This window comes from Plectropomus leopardus, chromosome 2, assembly GCF_008729295.1.
Source record: "Plectropomus leopardus isolate mb chromosome 2, YSFRI_Pleo_2.0, whole genome shotgun sequence".
Lineage (NCBI taxonomy): Eukaryota > Metazoa > Chordata > Actinopteri > Perciformes > Serranidae > Plectropomus > Plectropomus leopardus.
The window spans coordinates 22,878,578-22,895,896 of record NC_056464.1 but is presented as its reverse complement, the minus strand read 5'-3'; the positions used below and the strand labels follow the sequence as shown (position 1 = coordinate 22,895,896).

Genomic DNA, 17,319 nt, shown 5'->3' with positions numbered 1-17,319 from the left:
CCACCCCCCTCCCCCCCGCAACCACTGCCTGTGCCCCCGCAACCTTTTCCTTTTCTTTCTTTCAACATCCATTATGGTTTTAAATGCCTACAGTTCATTTTTTTTAAATGCTCAGTGCAGGGGGCCTGACCCCGAGTGCTCCTCTATGATCTCACCGTACCATACAAGAATTGGTGGGGGGGGCGGGTTGTTGTATTAGTGGCTTTTAGGGGAATCTCTTCCTTAAAATAGAGTGTGCTCTTTATTGCGGTGCTCTTTGATTTTTATGAATTTTTCTTTAAAATGTGCATTAGTGTGTTGGTCACAAGTGTGCAATGTCCATTAGGCAGGACAGTGTGCTTAGTGAGGGTGTTGAATGTGAGCATAGAATATAGGGCTGGGCAATAAAACTTTTTGAAAAGCTAAAATTTTTAACCTCTTACTGTCTAAGTAAATAAAGTAAAAAAGCTTTAACCAGCTTAGTATAAAGACTAGAAGCGGGGGGAAACAACGAGCCCGAGTGTATACAAAGTTCAAAAATCCACCAATCATAGATTGATTCTCAATACATTCCTTCTTGTTTGTTTAATTTTTACACAGACAGCAACCGTAAGCCTAGATTTTTGGGGGACGGAGGGGACACATTCCACTCAAAACTTACAACATGTGATTTGTCCCCACCAAAAAAACCCCCAAAACATTAAAGTAGCAGAGGGCTTTTACTTTATTTTGACAAACTGCTATAACACAACTCATTGGCACAACAGTGTCTCCAGTAAAGCAGGTGATGGTATTATGCAACTTCAAAAGCAATTGTTGGAATCTGCCATAAAACAAAAAGAAGAAGAAGCTATGTCGCCTATGCTCGAAGCAGGAAGTTTCATGACATTTACACCAAAAATGGTGCAGAAGAGGCACAAATTGGTGCATAAAACCTCACCAGAGTGCCAGAAATTAAGCTGTTATGCTAGAAAAGAGAAACCCAAATCCCCCGCTTAAAGTCAAAGTCAACTTTATTGTCAATTCTGCTACATGTACAGGACAAAGACAACATTGAAATGCTGTTTCTCCCAGACCACTGTTTGTAAACATGCAAGTACACAAACAAAACAAAGGGAAAAAGTAGAAAAAGTAGGTAACTACTAGATAAAAGTAATAAAACTACAGTTAAGGGAGGCACATGTGAAAAGGAACAAGCACCAACTTTGAGTATAGATCAGCAGCTTCAAGTAGAGAAGTGATTTTTTTCCTATTATGCAGTGAATGATTATTGTGAGAATGGGAAGGATACTGCAAATATAATAAATATTTCAGGTATAGTGCAATACAGCTTACATATGTGTAGGTAGTGTAAATATCAACATGTCCTAAATGTTAAAAGAGAAGCTACACCGTTGACAGCAAGGAATAGTAACAGCACATACAGTAACTCCAGAAAAACTAATAATTGTCATTTTACATTGTTGTCATGGACAGAAATTTGGGGAGAGCCATGCAAGCTGTTTCTCCTGTGTCTTTATGCTAAGCTAGGCTACAATATGACCTAGGACATTGTGGGCCCCCAGGAAGTGGCCGGCTGTGAAGCCAAATTACTCAAATTTTTGAAGCATTCATGTACACTCATAAACAGATGGAACAGCCGTCAGGAGCAATATGGGGTTCAGTATCTTACCCAAAGATACTTTGGCATGTTGACAGGAGGAACTGGGGATCAAACCACCAACCTTTTGAATCGGGGATGACCTCCTAAACCACAGTCACCCTGAATTGGTGAATACACTTTTTTGAGGGTCAATGCCTCCCCAAAAAGCAGAGTTTTAGCCGTTGGGCAGATAACATTTGGAAAGTCTATAAAAGCCACATAATTAAATAATTCAACCCCCAATCAAGTTAGCAGAGCGCTGAACCGGAAGTAGCCGTCTCGTTTTATGCTTCATGCGTCACTGAGCGACTTTCATAGGAATGAGTGAGGTCCCGCCTCCAATGCTGAGTTCACTTCTCTTTATACATCAATGAGAAACACAGGCACAGGTGTGTAGAAATAGATTTTATGTCCATAATGAATTTAGGTCCTGATGTGGTAGAGGTCCACAAGCTTTACCCCTTTACACCTAGTTTTCACCTTTATTTTCCCTTAAAGGCCCACAAACAAAGTCTCTGTTTACATTAAGTGTTCCTCACTTAATTCAACTTTGTGTCTCCTTGAGGTTTTATTAACAATTTGAATGCATTTTCTTCATCATAAAACGATTGTAACTCATGGTTTACTTACTAGGAGACTTCTTTCTTTTTACCTTTTGCTGGCACATTGCTGTGTTTCTTGGCACATTACCACAAAAAAAAAAAAAAATCAGTGAAAAAGTGCGGAATCACAAGTTTAAAGGACCTTAAAGTTTCTAATATGTATCTATTATATTCCACACTGTGTTTAGTCAAACCTATTCAACAAATGGAGACACATCTTGTGCATCATTTTGTACACATTTCCTCCAGTATCACCCCGACAGTTTAGTATCTTTGGAAACTTTAGGATATATATACTCGACTCTAACACAACACTGTGGGTTTGAACAGTGTTTGGCTGCACAGCATGATGCTGCAATAACTGACCCACTGGTGGATCACTGAGCTTTAATAGGAGAGCTCAGTTTACCTTCCAACTGCATGCGTGCATGGTGCAGTGTGTGTTTTATTGTCAGTGGCAATGAAAGTACAGTAATCTATACAATGAAATGAAATATTGAAATCCAATGAGTGTTTAAGGTGATTCACAATCACTGTCAAAGCTGCTGGGGTAGAGGTTTGCTTTAGCTCAGGTTGGATAAGGATCAGCGTTTTCTTTGCAGGGAGTCAAACTGTTTGAGCTACAGTTGTAGTTGTTGTTATTGTTGTTGTTGTTTTAGCTCCACTGCCTTGACAGTGATACACAGGGTGAAGGTTCAGAATCTGCTATAGCGCAGAGAAGACAGGATCGTTTCAGGACTCTTTCTCTTCCTCTTGCCGTCAGTTTCTCCTGGTTTCTACATCTCTCTCTCTCTCTCTCTTTTGCTTTGTCTCTCTGTGTCTTTCTCTCTCTTTTTCCGAGCTGATTTGGAGCCTTGCATAGTCAATTATGTAGGGAGTGAGAGATGGAGTGGGGGCTCCGGCTTCCATATTTTGGTGCGATATTAATATTGCATGAGCACTATTCTGTAGCGAATATCTAAGAGACTGCCTATTAAGGCAGCAGCTGGAGAAGAATGTGACAGACACACACACACACACACACACACACACACACACACACACACAGTACATATATACATACACAAACACACAGCCAGAGAGCAGGGGTGAATCAGTCAGGATCACGTACAGGTTGTTATAATTAGTGTTTTCCAGATTTATTTTGGTGGGATAATAAGAGTGACTCATTTTCCTGTTTAATATGTCATGTTTGTTTATCTTGACATGGCTCACATCACACCGTACAGTGAGCGTGTTTGATGTTGGTGAGAACTGAGTGATGTTCCACTGTAATTGTGCTAAGAATGGAATATTTTAACTAACCAACTGAATAAACAACAAAACAGAGACACAAAACAAATGCCGGCTGTAAAGGGGAAAAAAAAGCGTTTCCAAGATAATTGTGATATTGCAAAGCAGGAGTGATCTGATGGCAGGCTATTTATTTTCTGCTGCTGGGTGGGTATCAATGATGCATACAGCGAGTGTCAACAGTGACAGGCTCAGAAGGTCCCTTGTGATGACTGAGAGGCTCAGCGTGGACACTTGATGCTTTTTTTTGGGTACTAAGTGGCAGTGACACTGGATGGACTGTGATAGACATCTCATTTCATGCCACCACAGATTGTCAAAGAGCATCTGATTTTAGGGTGTCATGAACAAAGGCCTCATTAATACAAAATATGATAACACGTATCATTTGTTACAGTGGCTGTTATGTATTAACCTGAAACAATCAATGTAGTAGTGTGACATGGCTGAAATCATAATTATAGAATTATTAATAACATTTATTTAATATAGCTTTACTGTATGTATCACCATATGGAACATGTAGCACTGGGTGACATGGAGAAAATCAAATATCACTATATTTTTAAACAAATACCTTGATATTGATATTGCAATGATAGTTTTGGGGTGATTATTGGTGCTTTTGCAAGATATCTACACAATCAGTTTTTTTTTAATAAATAATCATCAGTATTGTGGTTATCGTGTTTAAGGAGGCAAAGTTAAATAATAGAACCCCTAGAACAGTCAGGTATCCAAAATCTCATATCATGATAGATGATACTACTACACTATTACTATACAATTACTATAAAAAAGTAAAGGCGTAGCTTAAATGTAGGTTGCAGGAAATTAAGTTTATGATGCTCAGAATTTCTTAAGGGAAGAACCCCTCTCCCTCCCCATTTCATACGTGACCCCCAAAATGTCAAAACAAAACCTACACCCTTGTAAAAAAGAGAAATCGAGAAATCATTCATTTGGACGAAACAGTTGTGTAAAATGCACAACATGATGCTGTCATCATTATGAGATGTTTCAACTGAAAGTTGATGCAAAATTATATTGAGTTGAGCCTTACAATGCAGCTACAATATGTAATTAACAGTTGTGCTATGTCTAACCAAATGTGGATATAATCCACCCATCGGTAGTAAAATGTAAAAATGCATGACAGTCTATGGGGAAAAATGTCATAACCACCATTGTTTAGTTAATAAAAACTATTATTTTAATTTTGTGAGTCAAAAATACCCACCCTAAATGTGCTGTTTCTGCATATTGTTCAATTCTAAGTATGCCAACTATACACATAGTCACCCCCCTCCCCCTCTCATTGTCAGATCAGGTAGGCTACTGGAAATGTCCTGCACATCAAACATATACTCAACTGATGCTATTTTCCTCACAGGACTTGGACTTGCAAACATGCTGAAAAGGTTTTCCTTTGCAGTCTTTTCCCTTATGCATTGGCATTGCCAGACAGTGTCAAAAGCCCAGAAAGCCCGGCCTGGAGTCGACACAGCCAGTTAGTCCCGAGCCCAGAAGCATCACGCTGGGCCCGACGTCGAACAAGTGCTCGGTGACCTTACAGCACCAGCTGGAGTTAAAAGAAGTCTTTAAAAGGCCGATTCTCCACAGTAATATCATCGCCCATGCCTCAAAGAGTCTGGATTAAGGCCCACTTTCCCTCGCTAAAATGTAACAAATGTGTGAAAAAACATCACAGCCAAAGCCAATGCGGAGGGAACAATGGAAAGAGGAAGAGGAGAGAGAGAGAGAGAGAGAAAGCGAGAGAGGGCTAAGAACAGATAGGAGAGGCAGAAAGGAGAAAGAAAGTGAGCGAAACTCAACATCTTAACACCCCCCAAATCCCCCCTCCCTGCCAGATATATCAATGTAGTTGGCTTTCTCTGAAATTGAAATGGCAAGAGGAAAAAAAAAAAAAACTGATAAAAAAAGAAAAAAAGAAACCTCTGGCTTTTTTTTTTTTTGGGGGGGGGGGGGGGGGGGGGGGTGCTGAGAAAAAGACCTGCCATCTATGTATTAGTGCTCTGTAAATATTACATGAGCTCCACATTCGCTCAGTTGTTTGGCATTACTTCCACTGGATGGGTATATTATTTTAGAAACCATGCCTTGTTTATGGAGAGGCATGACCTACTTCCAGACACTCCTCTCTCTCTCTCTCTCTGTTTCTCTCTCTCTCTGTTTCTCTCTCTCTGTTTCTCTCTCTCTCTCTCTCTGGTATTTTTTTTCTTTCTCTACCCCCTCACCCCCTTCTCCATTTCCCTTTACCTCTCTTTCTCTCCCTCTCTTATTCACTCCCAATCTGCGAAATCTCAACTGGTTGTCCCTGCTGAACAATTACAAGGCAGAGAGACCCAAATGGAGATGTTTGTAGAAAACAACATGTGTATAATTAAGGTTTAATGAGCTCTTGTCAGGGTGGAATGTGCAATTAGATTGGTAATAAAAAATTCTGCCTGAATGCTAGTGGCAGATGCTGGATGTGGAGTCAGCATGGCAGTGAATGAAAGAACAGCGAATTATTTTGAGCCCCATTGACAGAAGTAGACGGTGCTGGATGCTGCATTTAGATTTAAATACATGGTGAGGTACCAAATACAGAAAGGAGGTTTTTTTTCCTGATGGTGCTATATTGTGTGTTTTCAAATTACTGTACTTGTGCACACCAGGTTGGTTTCTCGGGAAAACAGTTCCTAAAAAGCTAAAGTTTTGTTTTACTGAATGAAGCAAGAGAAAATCAATGAGATTTGAGTGGAAAAGGTCATAAATGTTAGAGTGCAAAAATGTAAAAGGGTGACAAGGATTCATAAAAAGTCTCCAAAAGTCATTCTTAATTGAGAGCATTCAGAGGGGATGTACCTCTGCCAAGGCTGCACACTCCTCTAAAACTGTTAATTTAATACGAAAGATTTATATGTTTTTTCAAATCTGAACTATGCAAGAATCACAGTTAAGTTTTTTTGGACAGGGAGGTTTGTTTGAAATTTCTAATGAATCACGACTACTAAATTATGACCATGTAGGTTCATCATGTTGCTGTACCATCTATAGTTAAAATTAAGGGTGTAGCAAAGGATTGCTCATAAAATGACTGAATCGATTAAGCGGTTATCTAAATAATTGCAGAATAACTGTTTTTGGCTCTGAAATGTCATCAGAATTTGCATGTTTGCTTGATTATGCATAATCTAAGTTTTAGCAATGGTAAAGTCTTTCAAAATGGGCACATAGTGATTCTACCTTTCAAAGCTAAGCAGCTCTTCCTTAGCTGACGGCTGAGCTTTTCAAGAAATTTGATAGAAATATGGTAATTTTTCAGATATCCAGGAAACTTAACAGACAGGCCAGCCTGGTATCCGTAAATGAAGTCCATATTGGACAATTCTTCACTTCATGATTCATGTCCAATGCCAATTTTCAGTGCTTATTGGGTTGGGTACCATTCACACTTGAACAGGTACTGGTAGCTGGAATTCGATACAGGCACCCAGTGGTACGCAGTGTACGTAATGGTGTTAATCTCTCTGTAATAACAAATTAATTATTTTTTCCCATTACAAATAATGCAGCAAACTACAGTATCTGAGTCCAGTTTTGAAAAGTGTAGCCACACTTGCGACTGACTGGGACCAAGCTGCCGAGGTGTGCGTGACTACAGGATGTCGTCTCAGTCTCTCTCACCCAGTTGTGCTCTTTCACCTTATTGATGAAACGTTTATTGCTACTCTGTGGTACCGACGTAATACGGTTAAGACCCTCAGAAGTACCAATTTTGGTACCCAACCCCCAGTTGCATTACCAGTTGTGTACCCCAGTTGCCATGTGAAGATACTGTAAAACACCAGGGACCAGATGCCTAAAGCTCTTTAGAAAACCTTGCTTAACTGGAGTCTTGCAGAATAATCCAATAATGATGTTTTTGTGTTGTGATAATGTTAGACAGACAATCAGAACTGAAAACATAACCACTGTGGTGACAAATATGCAAATAAAAGAATTTGTTGAATAATATCAGACCTCATTTGCTCTCAAATCGCTGCTTGGCATTTCTTTCTAGGTCTGTGCTTTTTCTGTCTCAGACACTCACTATTTTAGGGAAGGACACTTCTCCACCAGCCCCTGTGTCTTTTTAAATAAGGCACTTGTGAGGAGAAAAAAACAGGTATCTTGCTGCTCTCTTTTTCCACTCTATTCCTTTTTTGTGACAGTCTTTCTCTCTTGGTGAAATTGCCGCTTGTGGGTCTGGTGGAGAAGATCCGCGCACACAAAAATCGTGTTTGGCTCTTTCTGAATTACTTGACTAGACCCTGAAAGAGAGGGCCCTTTGTTGGCTTCCTCCGGGACTGCCCTTGAAAGGCTCCTATTGTGTGGTAAGCACTATGATATAATGCGAGTGGATTTAATAGATTTAATGGAACATGCAGACATGGTTCTCAAGCCCTCATGTGATGAGAAGCAGCCTGTTTTTTAAGAGATCAGAACCACGTCTTATAGAAATGAAATGACATGTCAATGTCGCGTTGCTCCAGAAGCATGTTGATTTTATGTTAGATATTCTTGATTGTTTGCTGCAAAGGGAATCCATTGCATTCACTGTTTCAGCATCTCGTGTTTGAGTTCTTTTCAGATTTCTGTGTTGCTTCATTATCAGTTTCTATGTTCCACCTGAGTTGTGTTGGAAGTCAAGGTTAGGCAGAGTGAGGGGAGTTGAATGTCAGTGATGTGTTAGCTTTGTTTTCATTGTGTTAACAGGAGCACAATGGTACGATTGTGTGGCCATCTGAAACCCTACACCTACCCAGAGCTTTCGGGGGTCAGAGGTGGGGGAGATGTGTGTGCCTTTAGCTCGACGAACCATGCGTTTTGAAAGACCCAGAAACCAAACAGTAATCCAAGCGGCATACCATCAAAACCATTCTGCTTTGCCAACTCGCTCACATACCAAATCTGCTTGTAAAATGCTCTCATTTTCCAGATATAAATGATACTTTTTTTCCCCTCCCCATGTTGCTTTGTAATCGGCCTCATTATTTTAAGGTGCCATTTGAGGAGTGGCCCGCCTCTCCAAACCCCTCAGTGTGATGGACAAGACCATAAAGCAGAGCAATAAACCTGAGATGAATGTTATATCTTAACACTGATAGAGGCAATTAAGTCCATCATAAGCGAGAGAGGGAACACTCTTCTCTGGGGACTCATTCACTTGCATGGTTTAACATGATTCCCTGCTAAATCCCTTATTTTATTTCTCCTCTCAGCTCACAGCTTACAGTCGAGCACAAATTGAGCTGATGTGTTTTTTTCACACAATTTGGTCTTTCTGTCTGATCTGCCCTTTTCTGTCTGTCGTCATGTGTCTCTCTCGCGCGCGCGCGCTATCTCTCCCTCCTCTCTCGCTCGCCTCCCTATTTCGCTGTATTTGTCATGGTAATGTAAAAAATCTCAGCTGCTCCAATTCATTTCGTGCTCTTTCAGTCGAGAAAGAAGGGCAATTCTGTTTTTCCTCACTAGTTTCTGTGTGTTGAGGTTTGAAGGTAATGAAGACCATATTTCATCTGCATGGAGTTATATGACTGGGCGTGGCTGAGCAGGTCTGTTATGGGAAAATAAATATTATGGAAGGTCTAACTTTGTTATCTTTATCTCGCTGGGATCAATGTGTGTATTATTGGACAGGATACATTACACAAACACGCCGGCACGCATGCAATGTGCACACATTCAGAGCCAAGAACTTAAGTTGTCTATGAAGCATGCAAACATGCGCACACATGAGGAACACATAAAGGTGAAATACACATGCAGATAGATAACCACAAATACACGCGGGCAATCCATATCTACTCTACACCACACCATCCCCCCATAGTGTGTGCTGTGGTTATGTCTGTATGTACGTGTGCCTTCATCTTTGTGTGTGTGTGTGTGTGTGTGTGTGCATGCGTGCCTGCCAGCCAGTCACTGAACGCTCTAATGACCACAGTCCTGACACAGGTATTTTGACTGCTGCCTCTTTCCATCGGCACATTGACTGACGTGCGATTAGTTACGCTGGGGTGAAAAACTAGGGAGGCGCACACTGTAACCATGAAAAGAGACTAGAAGGAGGGTTAAGTTCTGCTCTCTCCATCTCTCCTGCCTCATCTTTCTTTAAATCTAAAACATCCCTGGCCGCAGTTGCCGGTTGTGTGATTTGGTATTCAGTACGTACAGTAAAAGCGCAGCTTGGCTCACAACGACCTTATGAGAAAAGCTTCTCGTGTAGATCAATGCAGGTTAGCAACGCTGTAGCACAGAATGCAAAGTAACTGTTGTAGTAGGAATATAGAGTTGATACAAAAATGATCTAAAAAGCTTTTTTTGTAAGTAGGGATGCATGTCACGGTTACTGACCTCGATAAGTGGATGCTGAATTGAGCAGACAGATCCACATAAATGCAGTTAATTTGTCTATGTCCTAAAATTCACTATTTTTGTTATATATTGCAAATAATTTAGTCACAGCGGCAGTGGCATCACCAAGAGGTGGCCAGGGGGGCTTCAGCCACCCTGAGACAATCACTGGCCCTCCTGGCAACAATAATGGCAAATGGAGACCTCTGTGTGGTGGTTCAGGCTGTCCTCACGCATTGCGATCTTGTAACGAATGCACTCACAGGTGTAAAGAGGGAAATAGTATAATGATCGAGGCAGGTTTCAGTGGTGAGTTGGTCAAACAAAGCAAGACTTTCTCCCAGGAGACCGGTGATTGCGTCTCCAAGTGAACTCATATACCTTAAGTTATTTTGAAGTACATCATCACCAGGTTTTATTTCCTAAACCTAAACCTAACCTATGCAACTTTACGTTAAGTATGTAATGTCATTCATGGGCTGCTGATTTGTTAGATATCATATGAATTGCAGTATGAAGATACATTGGATGGTTTTAAACTTCATTTTTTGTTCCCAGTAAATGTTTTCTTCCTTTCAATTAATGCACTCCCTTAAATTAAAGTTGTATTATTAGTTGCTGTATTTTGTATATTTGACAACTTGCCTTTTTGGAGACGAATGAATCGCCTAACATAAAGATACATAACACATTAAAAACAGGATTGTTGTGGAACTCAAAACCATATTAGTCTATGCATATCAGATAACAGGTAACATTAGCTGTAAAATAGGAAACCAAAGTATATCAATGTGTGATTCCTTAACTCTCATACTGACGTAGTTTTCAACCAGCCTATATAATGCAACAGCACACTCGAATTACTGAAATTCAGTTATAGCATTTGGTTTTGGTGCCACCCCAAGGTTTTCTGTGGCCCCATCTGGCTGCCCCTATGAAAACTTTGGGGTGCCACTGCACAGCAGGTGACTCAGTTTTTAGTTCCTCCACATGCATAGTGCATGATAATGTCTCACTTATTCCAATGAGTTCCACATTGTGAGGTTATACAGATTGTAAGTTTGAGAAAAGAGCTATCCAGTCTGTAGCCAGTATATACGCAGAGCATGCTGTGTAGCATAAAAACACCAAGTAGATGTTATATAATTGTATAATTACATATATATGCATATAATTGAAATAATGGTAATAGAAAAAAAGTAAAACAACAACAACCCAAAAACATTGCATCAGTGCATCAGATCAACAATACAAGTCAATATTGTCCTAATTACTTCTGCTGTCATAATTTAGAGTACAAACAAATGCTGAATCATATTTCTTCCCACTTTTATATCTGCTATAATTTTGTAAAGAAAACTTATTCTATAATGTATTATAAGTTTTGAGATGCCACTATAGATGTGAGTTCTTGTCTGAAGCCTTTGGAAAGCTACATTTCTGATATGCTGTGTTCCAGTCAACAGTTGTTTTATAACCTCTATGACTGTGGTGCACTTCCTGCATCAAACTGACATTGGTTTGGCTTTACGCAAACACAAAGCTATTTATAGCATCTCTCCCACTTTATTTTCTCCCTCCCATTCTCTCCCTCTCATGTATTTGCATTTCTGCTATGCAAACAGGAGTCTGGTGTCAAGTGCGTCAGTTGTGCAGGCCGTACGTGTCCCTTTTCTCTCTCAAGCCTCAATCTATCTCAAAATTTGTCTCCTTCGTTCCCTCGCTCGACACGACTCCCCTCTCCTCCATCTCACTGTAGCTTTCCACCTCTCTCTCACCTTCACCCTCTCCTCCCTCCCCGCTGCACCCTCTCTCTCTCTCTGTCTGTGTTTTCCTTTGCTCAATTGTTTTGCTGTAGATTTGACCGCTATGATTAATGACCTCAAAGCCTCAGGAAAGCAAACAGAGAGAGACACGACAAGCTCGCCCTTCCCTTACAAACCTCCCTTTTTCTCATATGTCAACTGCTCGTGTGTTGGCACTGAGCATGTTATGACTTCTGGAAAAAAAAAAAAAAGAAAAAGATCTACATAATATGAGTCAGATTACACGAGAGGAAGATTTTATATGCACACATTTTTTATCTGATTTCTGCAGACAACAACCGCCACCTGGCAGACAGAACAGCTTTCCCAGACCATTGCTGTTCAGCTACATGCATGATTAATTTGCTCTCAGTGCATTTTTAATGTAGTTTATTTGACTTCTCAGATATTTGTATGCATTTTGTTACCATGAATCTCAACACAAGTGCGTGTCCAGCTTTCAACATTTGTTATCAACATTTCAGAGCTTTCTTCATCCTCTATATGTTCAAAATGTCCATGGATGAAGTGAAACTCTTGCTCTGAGGTCAAATTAGTCACACATCGAGGTTTGCCTTCAGGTTCTTGCTCAAGGACATTTCAGAATTTGGCTACTCTTAGATAACAAAGATGACAGTGTGACTCTATAACAAGAACATTAACAGATTTTAAAACCATTATTCAACTTTTCTCCCATTTGTAATATGGAATTATTGGACTGTAAAGTACAATATGATTCAATATACCTGGCCAAATATCAAATCATAGTTATTAAAGGTGGGGTTGGCATGTTTCTTGAGCCTATTTTGGGCAAAAAGAAAATCATAATAACTTACAGAATATTGTAATTCATATTCTCTGCATCTCCTCTGAGCTCTCTTAGAAAGATGAGCCCAAGGTGGGAGGTTTTAGCCAATCAGAGATCGGCTGTTCTACAAATGCAGATGTGCGTGCGCTTCCCTTCAGATGGTAAAAGCCTGATAAAGTAGTGGCCACTCCTGCAGAAAAGAAAAGTTGCATTGGCAATGACAGCCCACATTGCACAGCAACCCCAAAAAAGGGAGACGGACTTAACCATAAAAAAGTCTAAAAAAAAAAAAAAGAAAAAGTTGCACCTGCACCTGGCGTAAAAAAAGAGAAGAAGGAAAAAAGATGCATAACGCATAACTTGCTGTAAAACTACAGCTTTTCGTGTGTGCGTGTATTTATGGAAAAACTGAAGAGATACTACTTTTTTTTTTTTTTAAATCTTTGCCTTTGTAACTCTCAGCAAGAAAAGTGAACAAGTGTGTTTCCCAAAATGTTGCCCTGTTAATTTTAGTGTACTTCACATTGGATTTGGACTATTAAACTCAAATTGGCACAGGAGAAGTGCAAACTGAGGTTCATGCAGAGATTTACAGCCACGGTCCCCTCCTGTATCTGCACTGAGTGCACTTAACTGCTTAACTGGCCAGTTGCTTACCAAAAAGAGGCAGGAAATAATCATTTTTACTTTTCCCTTCGATTTATATATTGTTTGTTATTCTAACAACACTGAGTCTGCCCTCAGTGACTCCTTCACATTGTGCTACAAGAGCACCACCGCACACTCCGGTTTGCTCTTCGACTCTCTGTATAATTGTTTTCTACTTGCCCTGTTTCGCTCATCGACATCTGGTCTGCAGGTGTGAAAATAACCTATTCCAAGATAGCGTCACTTCCAGCACGATGTGATTAGGATAACATGTAAAATCATTTTCCAGGAGCAATAAAGAACGTGATTTCATTTTATATTGCAGAATACAATGATTATTCCTCCAGCACACTAATAGTGTTATCAGATAGAAATCATTGCACTAGAAGTAACAGCACCATCAGAAGCTGAATGATAATATGCGGATGGAAGTGGGGGTTGAGATTGAATAATGGTGCAAGGAAGTCTTTGTGCTGTAGTTTGTTTGGTGCTTTGACTGTGTCACATATAAAGATAAAAACAAAAGTGCAGAAAACTCATGCAGGGGAACCTGACTGTCATTTGAATGAAAAAATATTTGTTTTCAAATCCCCTCAAAGGCTTCCTATCAAGCAACTAAACGACTAAAGAACAGTAGATTTAGTTCATGGAACATTATGCTTATTACACAAGGTGAAACATGGCTATGAAAGATAGATTGTGGCTCATTTTTGGTCCCTTCTCACAGCTTGAGAACCCCCCCAGTAAGTTACTATAGGCACATATCCATCTTGTTACTTGACCTTACAGTAGCAGCGGTAATTCATCTCCGCCACTACAAGCTGTCTTGAGGTGTGTTTTGTTTCCTCATAAATGGCTGGTGCCAAATAGTGTCAGACAGAGAGGCAGGGAAGGCCTCTGGGAATGTGGTGTGTGTGTGTGTGTGTGTGTGTGTGTGTGTGTGTGTGTGCGTGTTTGTATGCCTGTGTGTTTCAAGCTGCGGCCTCTGGCTGTGACCCCAGTGTTAATCACACAACAGCCAGAACAACCACAGGCTCTATTGCCACTACTGCTGCTACAACCCTCCTCCTCTGCGGCTCTGTTTCTCTCCCATTCATGCTCTCTGTCCTCTGTTTTTATTTTTCCCTCTCTCTCTTTCTCCACCCCCCCCCATTCCTACACTATCTTTACCACTGTACCTCCCACTTATACATGATCTCTACCCACTCCTTCACCATTAGCTCTGGGGTGCACCCTCATCTTTCTCATCCCCATAACCTCAAACCGTCACCTCTCCTCCAGCCTAAGCCTCCCCTGTAGGCTTCTTGAGCTCAGTGTGTCTGAGTTCTGGATTAGCGGGGTCCTTGTTTCTTTTGCAGAGTGCAAGAGCACTAAAGGCTGCTCTCACCTCTTGGTCTGTGTCTCAGTCTCTAGCTTGGGGTCTTGTCAGACAGGGTGGCTAAAAATGCTGATTTGAGATTGGCCAGCTACAGTGTGTGTCTGGTGAGCTTTCTTATTCTATTCCCACCAAAATCTGCGCATATATGCATGCCTTTTAAACAAGATACAGCCGACTACACATACCAGGATAGAACACTTTCCAATTGCAGTGGACAAGAACGCATTCTGTTTTTTGTGTTTTTTTGATTTATGTTTTTTCTTTCTGGTATGTCACACTCAACATCACAAAAGCACTGGAAAACCGGGTTAGCAAACTCATTTCTCGTGTGAAACCCAAAGTCAGTCGAGTTATTTTAATTACTATGTACTGTGCTAGTATGTGTAGCATATATTTCTAGTGACGTACGTCACCTGATGTTACATTATGGTGATAACAAACATGCTTATTTTAAGCCAAACCATGATGTTTATCGAAAACTAACCACACATTTTTGTCTAAAGCTAAAAAAGTACACCTAAAAAAATCTTATAGCTACATTTATTTTAAAAAGATTATATTACGAGCTGACACTGTCAATTGCTATGAAAACAAGTTTACCTTTGAAAAGACATAATGCATGTAACAAGTGTAAAGTGACATGTTGTCCCTGCGTGTTAAAACTGATGCTGGAGGGGTACCTATACTATGTAGTTGGCTTCCATGAGTTAGGAGTAAGAATTCGTTCTTCTTTCTTATTCAGTTACTCCTTCAAACTTTGTTGACTTTGGAACGATGTCCGCCGGCTGCTTCAACAGAAACGGGCAGAATTTGTGACTTAGTTGAAAGGATCGCAGAAGTTACCAAAGGTTGCACTGGAGAGAAGTGGAAAAATCAGCCTGTCCATCCATGCGTCATGTTTTTATCACTGCTGATGGAAGCTGGAGCTGATGAATGCCTGTGACTGTGGCAGAGTCTTTTGTTTCAAAAGGTTTCAGTATTTGTCAGGTTATGGAAAACCCACTCTAGGGCACAAATGACCTTGATCAAAGTAAGCAGAATTAACCTCCTACAGCTTTCCAAAAAATGTCAGTTCAACAGAATTCAACTTAAAGACTTTTCTTTGAGTCTGACTGAAATCAAACACAGAAAGTAGGTCCCTGGAAATTCCTGTAGCTGTTGAAACAAACTGCACGGCACGGCAAATCAATTTCTGGGTCAACTCCTGACTGACTTACCTGTCATATGTCGTTTGATTATGTTAATGTTGCCTTTGATTTAATTTGACTGGCCAACTCGCTGGCTGACTAACTACATGGCCGTTGGTGCAAGTGTGGTGCTCTCAGTGTAGTGATTATTACTCTGTTGTGCCTTTGTCGCCTTGTGACATCCGCGGAATCACAGCAGTTAGGTGTGCACGGATTTACACACACACACACACACACACACATCTCAGGCTGTCGGCAAGCTGAGACGAAAGAGTGTGAGTTACACGAGCTTTGACAGGGCCTAATTATACGTGTCTCTAATGAACTGTAATTACTGACATCCACCAGAGCATCGAGGTCTATAAGCCGAGGACTCGCAGTCATTAGGCTGCTGTGTTACACTGTTTCTGTATCTCCACTGACTGACTGAAAATCTCTGTTTTCAGTCCCTGTTGTGATGTATCGTTCTCTGCCTAACCGTTTTCTCATCTCTCTCTCTCTACAGTTTGATGGTGACAACATGTACATGAATGAAAACAACCACGAGTTCCTCCCGCCCAACCAGGTGAGTTCAAATTGCCTCTAATGGAATACCTGCTCTTTTCCCCCTTTCCCTCTTATTTCATCTGTTCCCATGATTGTTGGCTGAGTTGTTGCAAAGCCATTTTCATGAAACCATTGTTCAGGCTTGTTAGGATGGACGACAAATTGTTGTTACTGAAACAACCGCAGAGTTATACGGCATCAGCTGAAAGCAAAAGGGACTGAAAGCTCTCAAAAAATATTCCAATTAGTTCACCCATGTCTCATGCTGACAGATGTAACAGAAAAAAATATTCAATGCATTCTGCACTCTATGGGTGAAATATTCTCATGGGATTGTTAGTTTGAGTGTTAGTGGACGCAGTGTGGGATAAATGGAAACACATTTATTCTAGTCCCACAACATGGAGTCTAAATACAGTGAAATGACTGCCAGCGATTCCTTCTTTTATTGTTTATTGTTCATTTGGATCCTCATTAGCTGTTACCTTAGCAACCACTACTCTTCCCAGGGACCATGTTAAAATGTACGTTATAAACAACACATTTCTTCACTTACACTTCATACAGAAGGGGGATTCAATTACAAATTCAACTGGGCCTGATTCTAAAACTAGAAAATGTAGCTGGGCCAGATATTTTCAGAAGCCCAGTCCAGTTTTTTAAATTTTTTTTTGCTTTTTGTATTGACACATTTAAAACAAATATAAATAAATGTAGTAAAACCTGTATTGATGTTTTGTGTTCCACTTTTGATATAAAAATAACATATATTGATCACATACTTGATCACAAAGTGCAGGATCAGAATGAAAAGTGGACTTTCATGAGAATGAGACAGACATGAGGTACAGTGACCTTTGACCTTTGACTTTTAAATCCTGATCAGTACATTGTTGAGTCTTAGTGGATGTTTGTGCCAAATCTGAAAAAAAAAAAAAAAAAAATTGACTTCCGTCCACAAAAATAGGATGGAGATGGAGGGACAGACAAATGGACAGACATACCTATGGAGAGGCCAAAAACACA

At 40.3% G+C, this 17,319-nt stretch overlaps 1 protein-coding gene across 4 annotated transcripts in view; it reads left to right on the top strand.

The window, feature by feature from the left end:
- tox2 (TOX high mobility group box family member 2) overlaps nucleotides 1–17,319 on the top strand; it is a 143,852-nt gene that overhangs the window by 67,481 nt on the left and 59,052 nt on the right. For all 4 annotated transcript variants that reach the window (XM_042505458.1, XM_042505442.1, XM_042505450.1 and 1 more), the window contains exon 3: nucleotides 16,253–16,312. In XM_042505458.1, coding sequence (XP_042361392.1) covers nucleotides 16,253–16,312 — 60 coding nt within the window. The remainder of the gene's footprint in view (nucleotides 1–16,252; nucleotides 16,313–17,319) is intronic.